Source organism: Eurypyga helias, unplaced genomic scaffold, assembly GCF_000690775.1.
Source record: "Eurypyga helias isolate BGI_N326 unplaced genomic scaffold, ASM69077v1 scaffold6070, whole genome shotgun sequence".
NCBI classification, from domain to species: domain Eukaryota; kingdom Metazoa; phylum Chordata; class Aves; order Eurypygiformes; family Eurypygidae; genus Eurypyga; species Eurypyga helias.
Genome location: NW_010225028.1, coordinates 17,863 through 41,670, shown reverse-complemented (window position 1 = coordinate 41,670; position 23,808 = coordinate 17,863). Strand labels below are relative to the sequence as shown.

Sequence of the window (23,808 nt, the reverse complement as noted above, 5' to 3'; positions counted from 1 at the left end):
GTGAACAGCAGGATTGCTGAGGCTGTAGCCCAGGTCCGGAGGAGCTCCTGTTACATATTATTATGGATTGCTGACATACAGTGGTCCTTTTACCCCATCTCCATCCTCCTGTCTCAGAGCATCAATGAGATAAAGCACGGCTTCTGGAGGGGACTGGAGACCTGTCCCGTGGGTCTTGCAGAAGGATCATGTCCTGCACTCCTGCCACTGCTCCCAAGGCTGGGGACACTGTCTGCTTCCACTGAAAGCCCTGGGGCAGCAGCGTTAGGGAAGTGCAGCAATCCCCATGCCCCAGGCCACCCCACAGCTGCCAGGTATAGGATGTGTTGAAGCAGCAAATGCATCTTACAGAAGGAACCTGAGCAGCTAATCTGTGAGCTTTACCTGGTGCCTGAGCCTGTGAAACACAGGGGTCTAATCCTCTCTGACCCAGCCCCTCTGCTCAAACATGAGGCTCGAGGGCAGGAGCTCACAGAGGGGTCCCCTCCAGCCCACATCCCACACACGCTTCCAGGTGAATTGCAGCCTCCCATCCCTGGGGCTGGCCACAGCACCCTCCATCTGCTGCAGCCCACTGGTCCTGCCAGCCTTCCTCAAGGGTTAATCTTCCTCTCTAGAGCTTCTCCAAGCTAATTAGAAAGAGCCTGGGCAAGTGTGGTAGCAGCCACCACTGCACTTATCTCCCCACTTCCGGGGCTCTGCCCTTATCATTTAATTAAAGCTGCAGTCGTGCTTCCCTTCCTGGCAGCAGCTAATCAAGGAGGGCACTGGAGCTTGAGGCAGCCTTTGCCAGGCAAAAAGTGGGAGAAGGGCAGGGAACACGCCCCAGGAAGGACAATAAAAGGGAGCAGAAGATAAAGGAAGAGTCCTTTTGTGCTGGCAGCCTGGTGACAAGGAGGGACCCAGCCCCAGTGTTGGAGGGGGTGGGGGGACACACGCAGGGTCCTCCCTGCTCTGGATGGACCTCCATGATGTCAACCTAGGAGTGAGCTAAGAAAGCTGCCTCCAACAGTCAGGCTGGGAGGCTCCACAAGCTAGCTCCATCTCCTAGCAGGAAGAGGACCCTGGACCCCACCCTGTCCCAAAGCAGTTCTCGCAGCAACGCAGCCTGACACCAGAGCCCGCACATGCCCCATGCCCCAGCAGCACAGCAACCCATACTCAATCCTCCCATGGGCAAGCTATGCAGTACACAGCACCCCAGTGACAACTGGGCACCCCCAGAGCACTGGGGAAGAAGCATGTCCGGGAGAGAGACGCCATCAAGCAGCAGGAGGGATGCCCATCGAGCAACAGCAACTGCAGCAAGCTCCTGCTCCAGGTCTCTGAGGGAGAGCAAGGATGCATAAGCCCTGAGAAATGCTGCTGTTTGAAGGCCACACAACAGTGTGTGGGCACAGCTACACAGGGATGCGTGCTGGCATACATTCAATGAGAGACTCAGCCCTTTTGGGGCAAACAACCCCCAACCGATGCTGACAGCTGCCGTGCCAAATTCCACACCTCTCTTCCAAAGCACGGTTAAGCTAATGGGTCTTGAAAAGAAATCCTTCTAACCAGTTTGTTAGCAAGACTAAGACAGCATGTCTTGTTCCCTAAAAACAGCTGGAACTCCTCTGCTAAAACTTAAGAAAAAAAGAAAAATAATCAACCTGAGGGAAACCCAGCATGGGAAATTTAAGCTTTAGTGTTGGAAATCTGCTGAAGTGATAAGCAGTCGAAAATAAGTCTGTATAATACAAAATGTCAAGCAGCCCGAGGCTGCGCAGTCTATAGAATGATCCTCATTGCAGGTTCCAAAAGCTGCTCTGAAGGCAGCCTGGTTGGGAGATGTATGCGTGAACTTGGCATGCTCCGAGCAGAAAGCACAGCAATTGTTTCAGCCTTATGCCAACACTGTGCAATCCTTCCACCGCTCCTGGAAAGGTGGTCCTCTACTACCACTGCTCACCTGCTGGTTCCTCAATCCTCCTAGTGTCCTAATCATATCATAAGGCATTAAGGCACAAGATTTTAATTTTTTAAAATTAATTTTCAGCAAGACGAGTTTTCTCACCTCACCTATGGGCTTGTGTTGGACGGAGTGAGCGGGTAACCTTACGCGCAGCCTAGGTGTGAACTGGGAGGTGTGTGAGTTCATGTGCACAGGGTCTTAGGAATAATGGTCTGGTTTTATGCACACTCTATGTTTGCTTTGTGGTAGCTGCCTTTCATTGTACACATGTATTAAAGCTCTTGTGTCAAGGAGAAAAGAACTGGTATACGCGTGTCTGCCTTTGAACAAAACCATTGTTAAGCTCCATCAACAATTTAATAATCTTTCACTAGCAGGACAATGAAGCGGGGGAAATTGCAGGGAGGCCAGTAGCCACACAGCAAAGTGCTGTTCAAGACCTTTGAAGTCACATAGGTGTTTAACTGACAAAAGAAATCACAACTTTATGAAAAGGGCTTGCCTCAACAAGGGGATCTGGAAACAAAGCAAGCCAAGACCACTCGGAGAGAAGCAGAGCAAGGGAGAAGGAAGAGGCCTTGGAAGAGAGTCAAGCCAAACCCCAAGGAAACTGGGAGAGGAAATGACAGTATGGATTTGCATGCATACGCTTTGTTTTCTTGCCACAGATCTTTCCTGGGGTTCTTAAGAGTAAAGTGAGCACATTCACTTGCCCTTTCAGCTCTTTTACAGGCTGTTCTGACTGTAGAAAAGTGCTGGCTGCCTGAACCATAACACAGACACTGAGGAGGAAGAGGCCAGATGAGATCCTTGCTAGAATTTGCAGTGGGTATTCGAAGGATCAGGGGATAGGCACTAAATCCTGGGCTGATGTTCTTGGGCTGCCCCAAGGAGGAAACGTCTGTCTGCTCATGGAGGATGCACACGTAGACTCAGACACCACACCCAGCCAGAGAACTAAATGCACATGAAACCCAACATAACAGCAGTTTTGTGAGCACCAGACCAGCGGGATGATCATGAAAATTCAGGGGAATGATCCGACACCAAAGGAGGGTGTCTGACTGCTGATTGCTAAAAGATCAAGAGCAGCCCATGCAGAAGAGCCTGAACCTCTCAACCACCCAGTCCATTTCTCTGCAGCGAAGAGACATGCCATAAACCCAGCTGAAAACGTGTATTATTGATGCCTCAAACACCCATGGACTCAGAGGTTGAAAATCTGCAGTGGAAGCAGGAACAGGGAGAGATGGCTGGCACATGGCAGAAGCAGCATATGCACTGGTCAAATCCTCCTGTGGTGCAGCCAAAATACATGCCAAGAAATCAACCCAGGTGGTTAACATTTCTGAATTGAACCACTTGCCATCTTGCTGGCATGATTCCCCACTGAGGCACTGGAAGGATCTGCAGCACTGATGGCTGGGGAGAAGTCACCTCCTCCTGTAAAAATAGGAGGTATAAATGCCGGTGCAGCTTGCTAAGGGTGGGGCTCTGAGCAAACAGGAGGATATCAGCGTGCTGATGCAAATGGGGAGGTTTAGGAACAGGCTATGGTTTGTTTGGGAAGACCCAGGAAAAAACCCAGATCCCAATTAATACTTCTCTGCCCTATGTTTGTTATTAGGATGGCAGAAAGGCACTCTCATGGGAGAGTGGGAAAAAGAAGGATAATTGCTTCCGAAAGGGAATATCAACCTCCAGCTACCCCTGGGTGCTGTAGTTTATAGACTGCTGCAGGTTAGACGCAATAAAGTTTGCACCCCTCGAGAGACACCTGCCAGAGGCAGTCCTAAAGGCGTAGAATGAATAAAACACGCTTTAAAGGAGAGAGGATTAAACTTGCTGCCTAGCATCCTGGCTGGACAAGGGGGTTACATCATGCCCCTGCATTAGAGGCAGATTGGCAAAGGGGATTTGCCAGCTCTGTCACCCCCAAAGCACAGCACAAGGCAACAGCAGGGTGATCACGAGATTTTGATTTCACGGTCCAACAGAGATGTATGAAAACTTCCAGAATCAGTCCAAGAGCATAATTTTTAAAGATCATTTTTCAAAAGGGAGAAGATGATAATAACAGGTCTGTTCCTTATGTATAGTGCACAGCCACAGAAAATGTGTGTGTAGCAGTGAGCAAAGCAGCGGTGTATCTGTTTGCAAGAGCAGCCCAGAACTGGACAGGTAGAGAGCTCAAAAGGATCTGTGATTTCAGAGGTCTAGGATCAGCAATTGACCCTTCAAAGGAAGCCATTAATCAACGTTAAGGAGGATTATGTCCCGAGGGACCAAGAGGCAAAGCAACACGAGTCCTGTGTCTTATGATGTGGGTTAGCAAAAAGGGAAAACAGGGCTTGGAGAATGAAATGCGTGTGGGCAGCAGGGTTTACCTGCAGCGAACTGCTTGAGCATGGGAAGGGTTTGGGATCAGGCTGCTGAGGGAAACTGATAGTGTGAACAATAGCGTCAAAGCAGCATTGTTTTCAGGAAAGACAAGATATTTGCCTCCTCTCACTGATTTATCTGCATCTCTGTGGGTGCCCCTTCCTGTGTGGCTAATAAGCAGCAAGATGCTAGACACAGAATACACAATTCCTTTTGCTTTTATTCATTTTCTTTCTAGATATAATAAGTCTTGCTTTTGTCAAGATCCCTGTTGTCTGGGTAATTTCATCTTGAGATCCTCAAGGAACAGAAATCTCCATATCCCTCAAAGTTTAATATCTTGGTTTTAGTTGGCATATTTTCAAGCAATAACTTATATAGCTGAAGAAGAAAAAAAAAGGATTACTTATGTCTAATTGGCATTATACTAATTACCAGCAAAATACATCAGGCAAATATCACATCTACTCACTCTCTGTCATTTTACATTCCCTACTCCATCTTCTCTTTCCTCAGCAGCTATAAAACAACACAACATGCTGTTCTGACACATCCCTGAACAAAGATCATATCCTAACCCTCTCCTCCTTTCTCTCGTTGCCTCCTTGTTTTTTCACTTCCAAGCAAGGTCGTTTTAAAACAGACAGACATAACTGATTGAGAACTGCTGGCTTTATGAACTTGTGCCCAAGAAGAGCATCCTGCTCTTCTCTCCCAGATCGCTTCCCTGGTTTCTTATACAGACAGCATCCTGCTCTTCTCTCCCAGATCCCTTCCCTGGCTTCACCCAGGGTTTCTTATACAGAGGGTTTATGGCCATCCGCATAAGAATGTTTTACCTTTTATATCTGAATAAGTGTATAACCACAGATAGACTGGAAGAGGCACGCGTTCTCTCACACATGGGCTGTCTAAGCTGATCTATTCCTGACTCACAATATTTTAGCAGTTTACCCTAAATAATTTAAAAAGTGAAATAAGTTGAAACTGATAACACCATTCTTATGCTGGAGTAGGGTCCTGAGTGTAAATCTGAGCATCTCCAAGGCCTACCACAAGCACTGTCCTCATCATCCAGTTCATTTTGAGGGTAGCCAGCTGTCACCGGTGCTGAGTACTGACAGATAGAGCCTGGCACACTTTGGGGGTGAACATTGTGGAGGAACCCTTCCCAGTGGGCAGGAAGGACAAAGCAACCCTGACTGGAAGAGTTTAGCCCAGGGGACATGAGTTGTGCTGGGGCAGTTGGCCCCAAAGCCCATGAACAAGCACTGGCTCTTTGTATTTAGTGGAAAGAGCACCCATGCAGGACTCAGTATTCATCAGACCCTGGTCAGTCCCATTCTTCCATTAGTAGGGTGCAGCCCTCCTTTCCCAGCAGAAGCGAGGCTGAAGCCCATCACAGAGATTACCTGGGAAGGCCTGTACCCTGTGTAAAGGCACAGCCCCTTCTCCATCCCACTGTGGTCTCCAGCAGAAATGAACACGGACAACTTGTCACTGCATGCCTCTCAGACCTGTCTAGATGTGCCTGCCTGGCAAAATGGAGCCCACCAGCCACAAAGCACATAAGCTTCCCCCATTTCTGCTTGTTGAAAGCTTGTTGTCCTGCTCAGACTGGATAGAGGGCCCTGGAAAGTGAGCCCAGGTACGACCACACTGCCCAGGGAAAAAGGAGATGACCGTGTGGCTTCCCTGCACCAGCGTGGTGTTGGCACTAGCCCTGAGCAGACTGCATGGTTGCATCAGCTCACATGAAATGAGCCCTGGTTCCTGCAGGGGAGACTTAGCTCTGAAAGGAACGGCAAACGCAGGGGCTGATACGGTTAGATAACCTCTGAGTCAAAGCAGCCTATCCTTGGTATCTCTCGCCAGATGCCATGACTAATGTTAGATTTATGGAGTGTCCTCTCTGCAAGTAAAGCAAAGAGCTAGCGTTACAACCACTTAATGGAGGTGACTTCAAATCAGGATGGATGAGAGCTTGTGGGAAGGAGACAGGAAGAGAGATTCATTGATAGTGAGAGCACAAAGGATAAAATCCTGGGGAAAAGCGAACAACTGAGACTGACATTTGACCTGTCTCAATAGCAAAGCTCACATTGATTTCACTGGGGACAGGAATGAATCCCTTATCCTCTATCTCATGCCTACAAGAGGGATTTTCCACCTGAGGGATCGACACCTGACCAATCCTTCAAACTCAGGCACATGCTATTTTTATAAAAAAGAAAATGCAGTGTGAAGTCCTCAAGAAGCTCAGATGGGAGACTTGATAAGCTTCTCTAGCATTAAGTTGAAATCCCACACTAATGCAGGTCCCTTTACATGGGAAGAGGTACTGCCAAGCAGGAAGGTTTATAGAGACATTCGGGAGCATTCAGAGACAGATAAAGGGGAAATAACTCAGTTAGATCAAACAGGAGCTGGAAATGGCATGTCAAATTACTTCAGAAGGAGCTTTTTTAAGGAAGCAGATCTTTGAAAACAACAAATACTCCAGGACTGCTGAGGGATCCTAGTTGTCTCTTGCTTTTACACTTTGGTGCTTTTTCTGGTTTAGACGTATTCTAAACATAAATGCTACTCTCATCTGGCTGCTCACTGCCCCTCTGCAAAATCCCTGCTTTCTGCAAGTTCAGCTTTTCGTGGAGCCATGCAGTAGTCAGAATAGGAAAATTGCTCTGACTGAAGAGTAATATGGCAAAAAAAAAAAGTGATCCAGCAAAACTTCAGCCTGATCAGCTCCCCGATCCAGTTTGCCATGCAGCCAGACAAACAACTCTGCTGGCACAATGGAGCGCGTGGCACGGTGACAGGGATGAGCAAACCGAGACAGAGAGGAAGGGACCTGCCTATTTTGGAACTCTTACTAACAAAAAAACACAGGGTGCTGGCTGTGGTTAACAGGTTCATTAAAGAAATGCTCATAACTCAGCTGCTGGCTCTCCCCCATGGATATCACAAGGACCATCTGCAATTGCTCCAGAGCACCTGTCTAAAGGCAGGACACTGAGTCTCAAGCCCTGTTCAAATTCATATTTTACAATGTTATATTAAAACACAAAAGAAGAGTCTGAAGGAGCTTCATGCAACCCCTCAGCTCTGAGGAAATGTCCTCTCTGGAGAGCACTGTGATACAAACAAAGAATCATAAAATCACAGAATGGTTTGGGTTGGAAGGGACCCCAAACATCATCTAGTTCCAACCCCCCTGCCATGGGCAGGGACACCTTCCACTAGACCAGGTTCCTCCAAGCCTCATCCAGCCTGGCCTTGAACACTTCCAGGGATGGGGCATCCACAGCTTCTCTGGGCAACCTGTTCCAGTGCCTCCTCCCCCTCTGCTGCAATAAGGTCTCCCCAGAGCCCTCCCTTCTCCAGGCTGAACAAGCCCAACTCTCTCAGCCTGTCCCCATAGCAGAGGGGCTCCAGCCCTCAGAGCATCTTCATGGCCTCCTCTGGACTCACTTCAACTGGTCAATATCCTTGTTATGTTGGGAGCCCCAGAGCTGGACACAGTCCTCCAGGTGGGGTCTCACGAGAGCAGAGTAGAGAGGGAGACTCGCCTCCCTCAACCTTCTGGCACGCTTGTCTGGATGCAGCCCAGGATACAGTTGGCTTTCTGGGCTGCCAGTGCACACAGCTGGCTCATGTTCAGTTTTTCATCCACCAGTATCAAGAAGGCACCCACCCTCTTGATCCCATTGTGGATCCAATTCAGAAAGCCTCTTCCTGTAACGCAGTTTAGCGAACTCGAGTTGAACTCACGAATAGTTTGAGGATGACATAAACTTCTCTTGGGGAAATAGACTTTATACCAAATAAGGGGTGTTTAGATATGGTCCAGATAAGAATAGCTATGTGTGGCCATTTGCATGGGCATTTCAACCATTGCCAGGCAAAAGCAAAAACCCTAAGCCCGGTGCAGACTGAGTGGCAGTAACCTATACTTCACGCTGCAGCCACCTTGTGAAGGTGAAGAGTTCCTTGTTTTCATGTCACTAGGGCTGTAGGAGTGCATGTCCTGACAAGTGACAGCTATGACCCAGCCCTAGGCCTGCTGAGGTGAGATGATGTTCCTGCCCTGGACTGGAGAAGGTATGTGACATTGCTTGGTCTCCCCAGTATGGGAGACTGGGAGATCTTCCTTGCCCTGGGAAAGTAGAAGTCATCTTCCCTGCATAAGGCCATTTATAGTTCTTAGGTAAAAATTATATGCTCCCACCTGTTTGCTTTTGGTTCCTGTAAGAAAAGTCTGAAAGTCTGCTGTGGAGCTGACCAAGCCTAGTGAACAGGGAAGAGTGGTTCCAAAAAGCAAGGTGAGTTTTGGGCTAGCTCAGCATATTCTCCAAGCCTGTGGTCTCTGCAGTACTGACCAGTAAATCAGAAAAACCTAGTTTCCAAATGGAAGAAAGAATAAAGATAAAGAAAAATGACATGATTTTCTCTATCCAGTAGGTTCAGAGCTGGAAGAATGTGAAGGACATAAAAGAGGGGAGATGACATGAAAATATGCAATCTTGAATGTAGGAGGCACACATACAGCCATAGGGACCCATATATTCTACAAGAGAAGGCACCTTCCTAATGGACGAAGCTTTTGTCTCCTGGGCATTGACTTAGAAAGGCAGTCCTGCCTAGATTTTTCACAGTCACATAATGCAACCACCATTCAGGGACAGAAAGGGTGAAAAAAGTTATCAGAATCAAACAGGAAAGTTTGGTTCCTTCAAATAACTCCCCTAGAGATGTCCAGGATCTGGCAAGGATCTTTGGAGAACTTGAGGACAATCTTACATGTGCACTACCACGTAATCCTGTAAGACCGGTGTCAAATAAATTATTAAGGCTATTTTGGACAACCTCTGAAGCAAGTAGCATCCTTCTTAGAAGGTCTTGAGAGGATTAAAGGCATTCTCTGTAGCTAGTAGTAATGTACTTGTTACTCAGTCTGGGGAAGAAAAGATCTGTTTATCCTGGAATCCTTAGTACAATTAAGGAAGGTGACCTGGTTGATGTGGCATGACACAACTGCTCTGACCTAAACGGCTTTTTCGCAAGAGTTTACCAAGACGTGGGTGCTGGAAAATATGGAAAAAAAGAAATAGGGTGAGAACAAGTTTGAAATTACAGCTCAGACAGAAATGGCATGTTGAAACCAAGATGGTGTAATCCATGCAGTGGTCACGCACTGGTGGAGTTGCCAGTCCTGAGGGATATGGGTCAGGCAAAGTGTGAAGTCAGAACCCTGAATATGAGGAAAGCAAAATTCCAGCTGTACAAGGAGTTAGACAATAGGACCCCCTGGGAAACTGCCCTCAGGGACAAGGGAGCAGAACAGAGCTGGCAGATCTTTAAGGACGCTTTTCATAGAGCACAAGAGCTCTCAATTCCTATGTGTAAGGCATCAGGAAAGGAAGGCATGAGAACAGCATGCTGGAGTCAAGACCTGCTGGTCAAACTAAAAAGCAAGAAGGACATGCACCAGCAGTGGAAGCAGGGATAGATTTCCTGGGAAGGGTATAGGGATGCTACCTGAATGTGTAGGGATGGGGTCAGGAAGGCCAAGGCGTGGCTAAAGCTTAACTTGGCAAGGGACACACAGAATAATAAGGGCTTCTATAGGTATGTCAGCCAGAAAAGGAAGGTCCAAGAAAGGGTACCGAGCAAGACTAGCAAACTGATAACAACACATGAGGAGAAGGCTGATGAACTCAAGTTTTTTGCCTCTGTCATCACTGGCAATCTCTCTTCCCACACCTATTGAGTGGATGGACCTCAAGGCAGGGACTGAGGGAGCAAAGTCCCTCCCAGCATAAAAGAAGATCAGGTTTGAGACCACCTGAGGAATCTGAAGATACATAAGTCTATGGGACACAATGAGATGCATCCCAGAGTCCTGAGGGAATTGGCTAGTGTAGTTGCCAAGACACTCTCCGTTATATTTTAAGAGTCATGGCAGACAGCTGAAGTCCCCAGAGACTGGAAAAAGGGAAACATTGCACCCATTTTTAAAAAGGGTAGAAAGGAGGACCCTGGGAAGTACAGACCTGTCAGCCTCAGCTCTGTGCCTAGGAAGATCATGGAATAGATCCACCTAGAAGTACACTAAGGCACTGGGAGGACAGGGTGACATCTACAGTAATTAATTCCAGCCCTGCTGTCAATAGTGACTGTTAAAAAGGAAATGGCTGCCCATCAGTTAAAAAAATCCCACAGAGTTTCAGATAGAGAGGAGTCCAAGCACCAGTCAGACCCAAGCCAACGGCCCTAGGCCGGTCAGATGTTGTGACCTGCTGGCTGTCAGTCAGAAAAGGGGAGGCTGGTACACAGTGCCAGCCAGAGACCATCTTTCTTTATTCCATGGACAGTGGCATTTACCCTACCCTATGCCATACCTTCAGTTTTCTCCTGCAAGGTGTGAGATTGTTCAGTAACAGAAAGAGTCCTGCATACCAGACATCCTATCTGGGCTAACTGGCATTTGGCTGGGTACGGCACAGAGCTAGCTCGAATCCAGACGGGAGCCCAGTCAAAAGCATTCCTCACTGTTTTGTAACAAAGTAAAAATGCTGCAGGGTATGTTTGAAAAAAAATCCTCAGACTGAACATGTGCCTGGAACACTTTCTGCAAGACAAAAGGGACATTTACAGATAATGCAAAAAAAGAAGAATAGGTTTTAAGATCTAGAGACTTCACTCTGCCAGAGAAGGAGACAGTAATTTTTTTTTGTCCCATCTGCTGTCTGGAAGGAACTGAACAACAATAGCAGTGAGAACCTCAAAAAAAGCTCATGACTGGACTGACACTAAGCAGAAGACAGGAGGGAGTAGCTGCCCACTGCTGCAAATCCATCTCATCACCATGAGCAGTGAGAAGGGACCACTGGCCTGGGAGTCGTCTTCTGAGCCACCCACATTCTCAAGGGGCCATGATATTGCAGGATGCATGCACAGCCCAGTGCTAGCCAGAAGCAGGTCTGTTTGCATGCGACGGACCCACATGCCTGTCGCGAGATTATAAAGACAAACACTAGCAGTCACGTTATCCCTGTGTCTGGTGCTGCTATGGATGCCACTGAGTGCTGACAGAGTGCTGCTGGATATCAGCTGGACACATCCACACCACTAGAAGATTGTTGGCAAATTGGCTGGCATGCAGAGAAAAAAATTGTATGAAGGAACAGAAGACTTGAACTATAATCAGAAGTGTAGCAAAGGGGAGCAGGAGGAAAAAATCTCCCCAGGCAGCCTTTGCAAGGGTTGCCAAAAAGCAGCACATACATCCAAGATGTGCCAGATGTTGCTGCTGCCCAGGAATGGGGCTGCAGGTCTGTGGTGGTGTCATGAGCAGATGGCAGTAGCTGGGAGGAGCCCAAGGAAGGGTGGGAGGAAAGGAAGAGAGACCAACTGCCTTGGCTCTGCTCACAGTAAGGGACTTGACTCAGTTTTTGAGTGTATCAAAGAGAACTTTAAATGTTGACTTCCTTGCATGTGATCTACAAGTACGCATGATGTGAGGTGTCTTCTGATATCGGAAGATTAAATTGAAAGAAATGGGAGCTAGAGCAGCTCAAGCAAAATTTAAGTGTAGGCTTGTGAAACTGGGGTCAGAGAGGATCTACCACTGGAAGGTCTCACCAGAGGTCTTGCATGCTTGCCACCATTTGCAATCTGCTATCAAAATGGGATCTTTCAAAAGGAGTGCTCCTGCTGAGCCATGATGAGACGCAGAAATCACAGGATGAAATTTCACGGCCTGTTGTCACACAGGGGTTAGACAAGACACTCCTTCTGGCTTTACAATGCATGGATCTACCAACCTTTCTCAAAGAAATATCTGGACTGAAAGGGTTTTACTAAGTCCAGCGGTCAAATCCTGGAAGTGGTATCTTAGTTCATTCGGTCAAGCTGTGCTGAGGTGTGCCGAGGAGGTAGGAGACCATGAAAACCAGGCAGTCTTGTCCAAAAAGCCGATGGCCATGAACTAAGCGAGTGGGTTTTACATCTAGCTCTGCCACAAAGTCCCCAAACTATGCTGCTCACGCCTTGTACGTCAGCAGCTGCCCAGAGGTGGCCGATGCAGCCTCAGTTTAGCCATCCAAGAGCAGCTGGAGACCTGCCTCGTGGCTCAGGAGCAGTGGGATCCTACAGCAGCTCTCACCTTCTGAAAAGAGCAGATTGAGGAGCTGCCAGCTCACCCAGGGGCTCACCCAAACCTAAGAGACATCTCAGAAATGCAGATTATAATTTTCTATTTCATTCCCCACCTATGGTGGAATTTCTTCCCTGGAAGGAGAGCTGTGAGGATAAACTCATTAACATCTGTGAAGTACAGATACTACTGCACTAAGTGCATTGCAAAGCTCATGAGATGATTGTTAATTACATATTCAGTGCAGGGTTGTAATGGCATGCATTAAAAATGGCATGGGGTCCCCACTTAAAATAATGGGGATAAAACAGATTGAACATTTGTCCCTGTTCCATGGGCTGAAGAAGGCAATTCAGAAATACATCTTGGGTCCCTTTGTACCACACAGGGACAAAGCGAAACAGACCTCATGTAATGTTTCCTAAATTGCACGTATTTGGTCCTGTAATCTTACTAAATTCTCTCCATCATCAATGGAGAGAGACAGGCACTTTCATAATCCAAGCTCTCCGTGCATTACAGCAGGGCAGATCCTCTGCAGAGCAGAATCACTCCCAGGCTCCTTCCAACTAAAGCAAATCTGTGACACAGGGGGAGCAGATGTCTTTAGCGAAAGCAGCGGGTGGCCAAGTGGGAGACTAAGCTCAGTTCCCAGCTCAGTGTACCCCACAGAAGTGGGTAACAGCACGGCAAAATGTTGGGGAGGAAACAGTGGGCAGCTAGGTAAAATACCAGGGATGACAAATGCCTGGGATGACTGAGGATCTGGCACATCAGTGCCAAGATACTGGAGAAGTCTTCATCAGAAACATCGTAATTCCTCCTGAAAAGGACCTGGCTCAGCCCCTGCAATACAGTATTTTACTGCAGTCTGCACAGTAAAAGGTGTCCAAAAAAGGAGGACACTGATATGTCTGTTAATCAAGTGAAGAACCATCTACAAAGAAAAGGCATGGATCTGTCTTCCAGTTGAAAAGCTATAAATAGCCTTGCATACTTGCTTATCAGATTGGTTCGGCTGCAGGGATAATCTCCTGGAGAAAGCAATGGAAGCCCTGTTATGTTGGATATTTATAACTAGATGAAAGCCTAGAAAATGCATAGTCTTGTCAGTCTTGCGCTCGTGCCGCGAGATAGGGTGTGTGGGATCCAATTAGTCTCCTCAGTTTAATATAAGGTCAAGAATTGCTTAGTCTTCCCAGCTTCACACACACAAAAAAAAAAAAAAAAATCTGATATCTTTGAGGGGCTGGTGCTGCTTGAGCAGCCCCAGAAGCCAAGCCAAGGGCATTGTGACAGAGAGGTCTTGTTTGCACCACAAAGAGGACTGATGTGCCACAGGTCAGGCAGGCGGACCAAGGGAAATGCAACTCTGATGAACCGATCTAACAGGACCAGTAACTTGTCATCTCCAAATCACCAAGCCCGGTGTCAGGGTCCCCTAATAGTCGCTTATCAGATCACAACCCTGACCCCAGCCCCTCAAGTTTGTTGAACTGCCCTCCCCAGATTATCTGCGGAGCACCAGGACTGACTAGAGCTAATGCCAGCGGATTCCCCAGAGCCTTGGCCTGCCATGGCCTCTGTGCTGAACTGGGTTTATTCAGGTCAGGGCAACTGCTGGAGGCACCGGAGCCTGGCTCCAAACCACTGCCACGTGAAGCCGGGACAGGCTCGGGGACAGCGAGCAGAACAGGGTCACAGTTATCCCCTGGGAGCCTCTGCACATGTCTGTATCACATGTGGATTTGTTTGTGGATAGGTGAGTGGTGATTTCTGTCCTCATGGGCTGGGAAAATACACAGGGTCTCTTGCACAAAGGCAGTCAGCTGCCTAATTTACAGGAGAGCCAGGTCTTGTGATGCTGCGGGTGGGGAACCATGCTTGGGTGCTCTGTCCCTATGAGGACCACTGCTCCAGGCAGTGTCTCCTAGCCTCCCTTGGATCTGCTTATACCCATCAGGCAGACATTGCATATCCCAGAGACTACAGGCCCCCTTCTCTGATCTCAGTCTTCTGCTGCAGACCCTCCAGGTCCTCTTCCTCTCTCTCCTCTTTCTATTTTATAGCCCTGCTCCTCCCCCATCATTTCTGGGATGCTTTCACCTTCAGGGACTCAAACTTTACCCTTCCAGCTTGATCATCACCACTGCCACATTATATCCTTGGCACAGCCACGTGGCACCTCCTTGTCCACATGTCCTTCAAGCCACTCTTGCAGACACCTGGTTGGTACTTGAGGGCATGTGGGAAGTCAGCACTGTCGTCCTGTGCCAGGAAGAACATGATCTGCACAACACTCCTAGTCAGGAGGGTGCCTCCTATTGCAAGAGCAATGAATGGCTTTGGGAACCCTGCCGGACATTGCAGCATCGTGCCTGCTTCAGTGGTCATAGCATAGCCATCTCCAGCATTACTCCAGGAACTAATCTGGGAAGAAGGGAGAGATATTCTACTAGACCTTTAAGACCACAAATTAGCCTGAGGTCCTTTTGTTCTTTAGACCAGCTAAGTGCACTCTCAGCCATTTTCACACCACACCTGTCCCAAAGCCAAGGTTGCTCCCAGAAGTAAGGGGAGACTTCTGGAGAACCCTTGCATCTCCTCTTTTTCCCTCCCAGGAGTTTCTGTGAACTTGCCAACTCCACTGCAACCTCCCCTCAGCACAGGAGCACAGAAGGCAGCAGGTATGGGAAAGTAGATGTCATGTGCACAGCCAGAGCCAAGTCCGAGGAAGCAACTTAAGCTGGCCAGAGAGCATAGCTGGGGGGGTGGGCTGGTTGAGGGTAGTCAGGCAGGCAGCACAAAGGCAGCACAAGGAGCACAACTGGGGGTGAAGCTGCACCAGGGCGGGGGACAGCCAGCTCTCCTGTGGTGAGATCGCAGACACCTCTGGTGGGGTTCTCTGGTAAAGGTCGACCTGAGCAGGAGGTGACCCGAAGGGCCCAATGAAGGCAGGACCTTGCTCTTGGGTTTGCCACCACCACGCTCTCTGATCCTCATGTATCTCCTCACCCCAGTCTGTGCCACTAAACCTGCTCTCCCCCTCTGCTCCCCGGGAAACTCCCACGGCTTTGACACCCACCATTGCACAGAGAGCTGCATCACGCCTCAACCACCCGTACACCCCCGCCCTGCCACAGGGGCAGGCACCTGTGGGGCAACCTGACTGCAGCACGCAACCTCACCATCAGCTGGGCTTCAACCCCCTCCACGTCACCTGTGTTGCCATCTTGGACCATCCTGTTGGGACCCCTGTCTTCATCATGCCAAACCCATCTGCCTTCTGCCAAACCCATCTGCTTCCTCAGCTCTTCCCACTCCCACATCTCCTGGCCTCTCCCAGACCTCCTCATTCACCTCTGCCCTCCCCACCACATCCTTGCTGCTCTCTTTCTTGGAACCTCTCCTCTCCTCCAGCCTCCCCGCCCCACCAGACTTGCATGTGGCAAACCTGTCCCCACCAAGTTCCTCTCCCCACCTCACCGGCTCCAGGGAAGGTGCAGCATTGAGGATGAAGGGCTTCAGTTGCAGGGGACCCCGGGGAGGGGGCAGGCGTGCATGCCACAAGCACCTACCATTCTCAGGGTGTTCCATCTCCCCGATGCTGCCGTCGGGCGTGGTGCGTTCGTAGTGATCCTCAGGCAGGGCTAGTGGCCCGATGCGTGGCCCTGATGACGATTTGCTGCTTGGGGTCTCTGATTCCTCCAGCCCACTGTCATAGTAGCTGTGCTGGGAGGGATCCTGCAGGTCCTGAGCCTGGCTGGCTGCAGAGAACGTCACTCGGCGATGAGGTAACTGGGAGAGAAGAGAAAAGCTGTTGCATCACCCACCCAGCAGAGGAAGGCAAATGGGGGAATGTTATCAAACCTGACCCCTAAACAGAGACAGAGCTCTCCTGCCCAGCGCTCCCTCCATTGGCAGGGTCCATCGTCAGCCCCCCATAGCCAGTCTGACAGGCACAGTGTTGGGCTCCACCCCAGCCAAAAGCCCCCCCTATCAGACACCACCCATGAAGGGAGCCCACTTTGCATGGTCCCTGTGTCCCCCTGACCCAGCAGCTCCCTCCATGGCTTGTGCCCCAGCCTCCTCTTCCACCCAGAGACAACCTCTGGGCAGATGTCCTCTGCCATGACAAGCAGGCTCCAGAAAGGTCTCCAGTTAGCACAGCATCCTGAGTCACTGCCCACTCCCTTCATCTGGGGTCTCCACTTTGCACTCAGAGACCCCCCCTGGCCAAGCCCACCTTCCTGGAGAGCCTCTCTGATGGGATCACTGCCCAGCATAGAGCTACAGTGACACCACCCCTCACCCTCTGGCCTGACACCATCTCTCATCCTAAGATGTTCTCCATCGTGGGTCACCATCACTTCTTTTGTCTGCTTGTTAAACATTTCAAAGACCCTACTTCACACATTCTCTCCCCAGCTTTGCCTCACGCTTGGGAGGAGCTCCCTACAAACAGCCATAAGCTACATCATTATCCTCCTCCAAATCCTTCCACAAAATCCTTCTTTGTCATGATTACCAAGGAGTAAAAAGGGTAGTGCAAGTTCATAGGGCAAGAGCAGGATGATGAGTGCAGAGAATGAAACACAAGCACCAAGAAAGAGGAAAAAGACACAAAATCACCCATAAATGTAGGAAGGAGCCCAAGAAAGGAGCTATTTGATGGGGATCTGAAGGTGATCAGGTGAGAGAGAAACCAAAACACCATTTAGACTGAATACCTTTTTTGCTGACATCTTTACTACAACTGAGTGGCAATCAGGCATCCCACACAGCTAGCACCAACAAGGAAGGGGAAGGAATTAAGACTAACCGAAGGAAAGAACACACAGAGAGCATTTAGATGAGCTAGCTGCTTCTAGGTTGGTTGGACCTGATTAAATTCACCCTAGGTGCTTAGAGACCTGATTTAAGTAACTTCAGAGATCTTAGGGTGTGGGGGTGGGGCTTTTTTCCCTTTTTTTTTTTTCTTTATGCTTTTTTTAAAGAATTTGTAGAGAATCAGGGAGCTTCCAGAAGACTGGAAGAGAGCTAAAATAGCACCTGTCTTTAAAGATGAGAAAAAAGAAGAACTGGAGAATTATAAAACAGTTAGCTTAATTTCAGTTCCTGGAAAAATACTGAAACAGATAAAAGAACTCTTTGTAAGTACCTACAAGATAACAAGGAAATGAGTAACAGCTACTGTAGGTTTGTCACAAACAAACATGTCAAGCCATTGAACTTCTTCCTTTGAAAAGACATCAGAACTTGTGGATGGAGGAGGAGCAGTAAATGTTATAGCTTGACTTTAGGAAGTTTTTTGACATTATTTTAGACGATATCTCATAAGTAATGCAGGAAAACAGTGTAGGTGCACCATAGTACTTCTCTGCTTCAGCAATATAGTGCAATTCACTGCAGGGTGGATGCAAAGCATTTAGAAAGTTGTATTCAGAAAGTAATTACTGAAGACAGGCCTTTCAGCTGGGACAATGTATCAAACAAAATTCTTCGTGTTGTGTCCCGAGTCCATTGCTAGCCTGTATTTTCATTAACTGCTTGGATGACAGATGTGGAATATATCTGTCACATTTGCACACTCGGGAAAAATAATCACCGTGCGAGCAGCAGGCTGGCTGAAGGATTGGGGGTTACAAGAGATCATGGGTTGACTATCTGTCAACAGTGTCAATCTCTCACCAAAAAAATGCATCTATATTGAGATGCGTAAACAGGCACTTTGTCTTGCAGTCACACAGGGATCTGTCTGCTTTGCTGGGCTCAAGTAGGACTTCAGAGACTGAGCTATGTCCAGTCCAGGCACCACTTGCGTGAAGACGTGCACCAGTTAAGCAGAAAGGAACAGAAACAAACAGCTATGAGACAGCACGACAAAACATAAAAAGACAGAAGAAACTGGTTTGGGGAGGAGAAGGCTAAGGGTGGCAAAGGCAGCGCTCTTCAAGCTCATAAAAGCCTTCTGCAAAGAGAAAGCTGCTGCTTTTGACCATGGACAGACAAGAAGGAATGGCCTCCACCTGCAACAGGGAAGATTAAGTTAGCCACTATGGAAAAAAACCACAGTTAGGTTTAGCCAAGTGCAATAGATTGCCAAAGCAGAAGGTGCAATATTCGCCATGAAGGGATAGGCAGGCACCTCTCCGGAGGTCTTCCTGTACAGCTCTGAGGAGCTGAGGTCAGGGCAGTCGTGCCCGCAGCAGAATCCTGTGCAGATGACCTTCCAGAGGGCATCTCCCAGCCCACTTCATAGGCTGTCCCGCTGCGTAAAGCCTGCAGAAGCCTTCGTGCACAGACGTCACTTGTGCACTGCCAGGCAATGCTGTCCTCCTGCACCCTGACGGCCTGCCTGGCACTGCTTTCCTCTGTCACCATGCCTCATCCCAAGCTCAAAGCTCCTGCTTTCACTCTGGGCTGGTAAAACCCCAGACAAACAACTAGGGCTCCTTGGGGTTCCTGCAATAATACAAACAAACAGCCTCAGAAACCCCGCCTGTGACAGCTACTCTCCCTCCCCTGAGGGGTTTCCTTCCAAATAGCATCACTTTTACCTAAAAAACCACCTCCTTTAAATGTCAGATCCTGCCTGGCAGCCCTTGAAAGGGTTCTTCGGCTCACTGCAGGGCAAAGGCAACCGCCACACATGCCCACTCCCCTCCGACCAGCCCTGCACGCCCATGTGTCACCGTAAGGGGTTAGTGCCCCCCTCGCACTCCGCGCAGTCCCTACCACGCTGTGACCAATGCACCTCAAAGAAAGTAGTAGCTTGCGTCTGGTTGAAGCTCTCCACCCAGAGAGCCTTGCTCTGGAGTCACAGAAAGACACGGCATCCATTTGTCTGGCACTGACTTACAGAAATTGGGTTTTGTTTGACCTTTCTCTGCTGGGTTGAAGAGCCTTTCAGCACACAGTGTTTTCTACACAAGAAGTTGCTTGTACAGTGCAATCAAGGCATCCCTTGAACTTCTTTCTGCGAAGTTAAACAAACGGGGTTCCTTAAGTCTCAACCAGCAAGCCAGTCCTGTGGCCCTCATGCTTACTTGCCCCAGTTTTTCCCCATTCCTTGTCAGCGATCCTGCAGAACCGCTGGTGCCATCTCGCCAGGCCTTTCTGCAGAGCCTTGCTTCTCCTCCCACCTCTCAGGTTCTTTCACCTAAGGATGGTGTTAGCCCTTTGGCAGGAGCACTGCGAGTGCTCACGCTGAGCTACTCATGAAGCATGACCCTTAAATCCATTTTAAAGTCACTGCTTTCCAGGATATAAACCCGCGTTCCCTATTTCTCAATGTACAGCTTTGCATCTGGCTGTGTTAAAATGCACTTTGTTTAAATGGGCCCAGTTTACCAAGCAATCTGGATTGCTCTGCATGACTGCTCTATCCTCATCATGATCTCCCACTCCACCAATCTCCGTGTCAGCTGCAAATTTTATCAGCGGTGATTTTATATTTACTTCCAGATCGTTGATTACAATGTTGAATGGCAGCAGGCACAGCACTGCTGCCGAAGAACTCCTCCAAGAGAACCCTGTCCCACGAGGAGCCCCAACCAACGACTGCTTTTCTTCCCTAAGCTGTTGATAAACCAGATCGTCACCTCTCTAACAATGCTTTACTTACAATGTGTGTGTTAATTCAAAATAATAATCATAATAAGGCATTATCAACTCAGTGTCTTCATCAGACTCCAAGTTGAGGAGCTGCACACTGTAATCTCACACCAAGATAAAACCAGCTCTGTGGCTTCAGACCCACAGCTATGCCTAGAGCAGATCCTGTTCCTCACGGTGGCTGGGAGCAGATGCCTAAGAAAAGGTTTAAGAGCTGGGCCTGTCATGTAATGACACTGCCCAGCATCCCTTCCCATCAAACTGTGTTGACTGACGTCAATGCTATTTCCATCCCTGAGTTTCCTGCCTTAGCTATTAATCCAGCTGTTCCCCGGGGCTGGTGAGGACAGTGTGTGGTGCACACAGCATCCCCGTCACTATTCCAGCTGGCTGAAGGGATCACTGCCCTCCCACCCCTCCTGTCCCATCCTGGGGTCCCCAGCTCCATTAACACCCCGCATCAGAGCGCTCCTACTCCAGACCTTGGAAGGCTATTTGGTGCAAATTATTTTACTTGATTTTTTCAAATAACAGTATTTCAAGGAGGTGATATTTTGAATGGCTTTGCTGGTTACCAGTGCACTGGCAGGTACTGCATCCTATGTTGATATGTCTCAGTCCAAGTCACTAGAACTATTTATTGAATACTTTTGCATTTTTCTACATAATTAACAGTTTTGCAATCGCTATTTGGAAATGACAATTACTGGATTCCACCTCTTCCTAGCACAATTTTTAAGTTACTCCTTATTGTGTTTAGCTTGTCAAAATTGATTTTCCTCCAATGTTTTTGGTTCTACTTGTCAATTCTCTATACTCCATAACTACTCATTTCTGCTAATTGCTATGCACTCCCTCCCTTTTCCTGTCCCACTCCCCACCCCCACCGCCCACCCCCAGTATTTATTGTTCTGCTATTTCTAACTGCTGTCTCCACTTTGCCAATGCACTAGAATGGGATTTGGGGCAAAGCTGTCTATTTTCTTAGCTGAGGAATTGTGGCACTGAAAAAAATCTCCTTTCAAGGGCTCCCCAGAGCTTGCTCTTATATTCCTGATGGGGAGACCTGCCTCTGCCAGCCTGTACATCTGAGGAACAAACCGAGCCCCCGTCCCCCACTTTCCGCAGGGAGCACCAGCACCGACAGCTGCCTCCAGCAACAGCGAATGCTCTGATGAAGACATTCATCCCCTGGTAAATTCTGCAGGTTTCTGTTGTGCCACAACAGAAAAAAAAAAAAGTTGTTTTTTTTTTTCCTGAGCAAGGAATCGTTTGCATCTCCTACATTTAATGAGTCCCCCTCCTCCGTGAAGCACTCTAACGCCTTTTTGAGTCCACGCCTGCTTTTGGCCTCCGTGACATCCTGCAGCGACGAACTCCCTGCCCATGTGCTACGTGGAGAAGCACTTCCCTTTGCTTTTACATCTGCTGCCTAGTAATTTTTCCTTGAACTTCTCCTACCTGCAAGGTTATGAGAAAACATGAGTAATTGCTCCTCGCTCTACCCCTTTCCAATTTCACAGCTCCGCGCTGCATCCCGCTCTGCTGTGTCCTCTGTGAGCTGCAGCACGCGGGTACGTGCAGCCTGTTCTGCAGACACCAGGCAGGTCGGGCCAGCTTTGCTGCCCTTCTCTGTGCCTGTTACGGCTCTGCCAGAGCCTCGCCACAACTGGGAAGCCAGGGTCACACCCACGGCTCCAGTTTTGCATTTTATCTGGCAGTATCTGGGACTTGTTCTGATGACAAATTTCCTTGGGCTTTTCCTGACAGCCTTCCCCAGCCTGCCTGGTTCTGGCTGCACACCTCAAAACCCCTCAGCACCAGTCCCTGCCAAGGGGTTCCTCTGTCCTGATGCCCTCCACCACAAGGGTCCCCACCCACAGATGCTGGAGGGAGATTAAGGGGACTCCCTCCCTCCTCAGCTCCTTCCTGCCTCTTCCCTTCATCACATACATCTTCATATCGCATCAGGACCCACACAAGCTAATACTCCTTTCTAAACCCACGGACTCAGCCAAAACGAGAGCAGTGCTATGAGGGAACAGGGCTGCGGGGCGACGCACCAGCTCCCCCAAAATGCACAGCATCACCCCCTGTGCAGACAGCATGGACCAAGCAGCAGGAGATACAATCCTGTCTGACAGACCCTGAGCACCGATGGAGTGGTAGAAATACCAAAATTGTTAACTACCTCGCTGCTGATCCAAAAGCAGGATCAGCAGATAATGAGCTTATCTGGCAGCCTCTAATTGCTCCTGCACACCCCCCGCCCCCATGCCAGAAGCCTCATCGGCCTTTCAGCCAGCTGCCAAAGGAGCTTGCTTCCCCAACAGCCGCCACAATGCAGCAACTCACAGGGCTGAAAGTGAAAGGCAATGTCAGACCCAATGCCCAGAATATAAAAATAAGTGACAAGGGAGCCATTGTAGCACATGAGTTAGTCAACTTCAGATTAATTCATGAACCCCTCTCTTTTACAAACCAACCTGGAGATATGTAACATCCCTGGTTACTGGACAAAAAAAAAAAATTAAGCCCAGGGATCATGCCCCAAACTACACAGATCCCACTTTTCATATCTGGAGGCTTTGCTGCATGCGGAATTATTTTATTTGCAGTGTCATGGCTGGAGAGGAGCACGGCTCTCGTGCCATGCAATACAGGCTTTGGAGCCAGAGGCTGAGGTGAATATTATGCCCATGGAAACCAGGGCAAGCCTTGAGGAAAGCTGGACCTGAACTGCCAAGAATTGCTGTGTCCCTCTGGTCCCCTTTGTAGTTTGGGGATCCCATCTGCCCCAGAGACTCCTCCCTGCCCTGCCACAGCATCTCCAGGTCTGGATTTTCAGAGGGACAAAGGCTAACTATCACTTTGTAAAGTGGACTGAATCTCACCAGAGCTGCAGTTCCCAGCAACACTGGCTTGTTCCCCTTAGCACAACACGAAGGAATTGAGAAAAGAGCTGGTGCAGAGCAAGGGAACAGGTCCCAGGGGCTCTGCCTGCTTTGGACAAAGGAGGGATGGAGCAACCAGGCAGCAAAACTCAAGCCAATGCAAACAAAGGAGGGAGACAGATGGACCCAGCTCTAAGCAAAAGTGTGGTCTATGCATACCTGTAAGACCCTTTCTGCATTCAAAAAAAACGTTCAGGCTTTCCCAAACCTTTGTCATTGAAGGTGGTGTCTCCAAACGAGCACTGACAATTCTGGACAGGACTACTAGCAGATTTAAAGGCCCAGTTTTCTGACCTGTCAGTCTGATGATTTGCTGGGGAGACCTCCATCCCGGCAATTGTGGTTGCACAAGGCCCATTAGCAACGTGGCTGACAGTTCTGGTCCATGTTCATGAGGTCTTCTTTTACAGCTGTGATCTCCCCACAACTCCTTGCATCCATCCCCATCCCACTGTCTGAAGTGAGGGTTGTTCCAAACAATGCTTTAGCTCTTTCACTGTTGGCAAATGAAGCTACAGAAGGAAGCCACAACCAGAGGAAAGACGCATAGGAATCCATGTGAACCACCTCTCCCCAAGCCAGGCATTCTCTGAAAAGCAACACGTCTAAGTGGCTGTCCGCATAGCTTCCACTGCTGGCAATTAGCAAGTGCTGACCTTGCAGTCAGAAGAGAGGTGCTACAAGTCCTGCGGAAATAATGATAGCAGAACAGCCATTCTAAAATGGACATCAGATCCCGAGGC

General features: G+C 48.9%; 1 protein-coding gene across 1 annotated transcript in view; it reads right to left on the bottom strand.

The window, feature by feature from the left end:
• The window catches only part of LOC104506766 (protocadherin-1-like), a 48,235-nt gene that overhangs the window by 9,367 nt on the left and 15,060 nt on the right, over positions 1-23,808 (bottom strand). Inside the window, 1 exon segment of the mRNA XM_010147829.1 lies at positions 16,073-16,292. Coding sequence (XP_010146131.1) covers positions 16,073-16,292 — 220 coding nt within the window.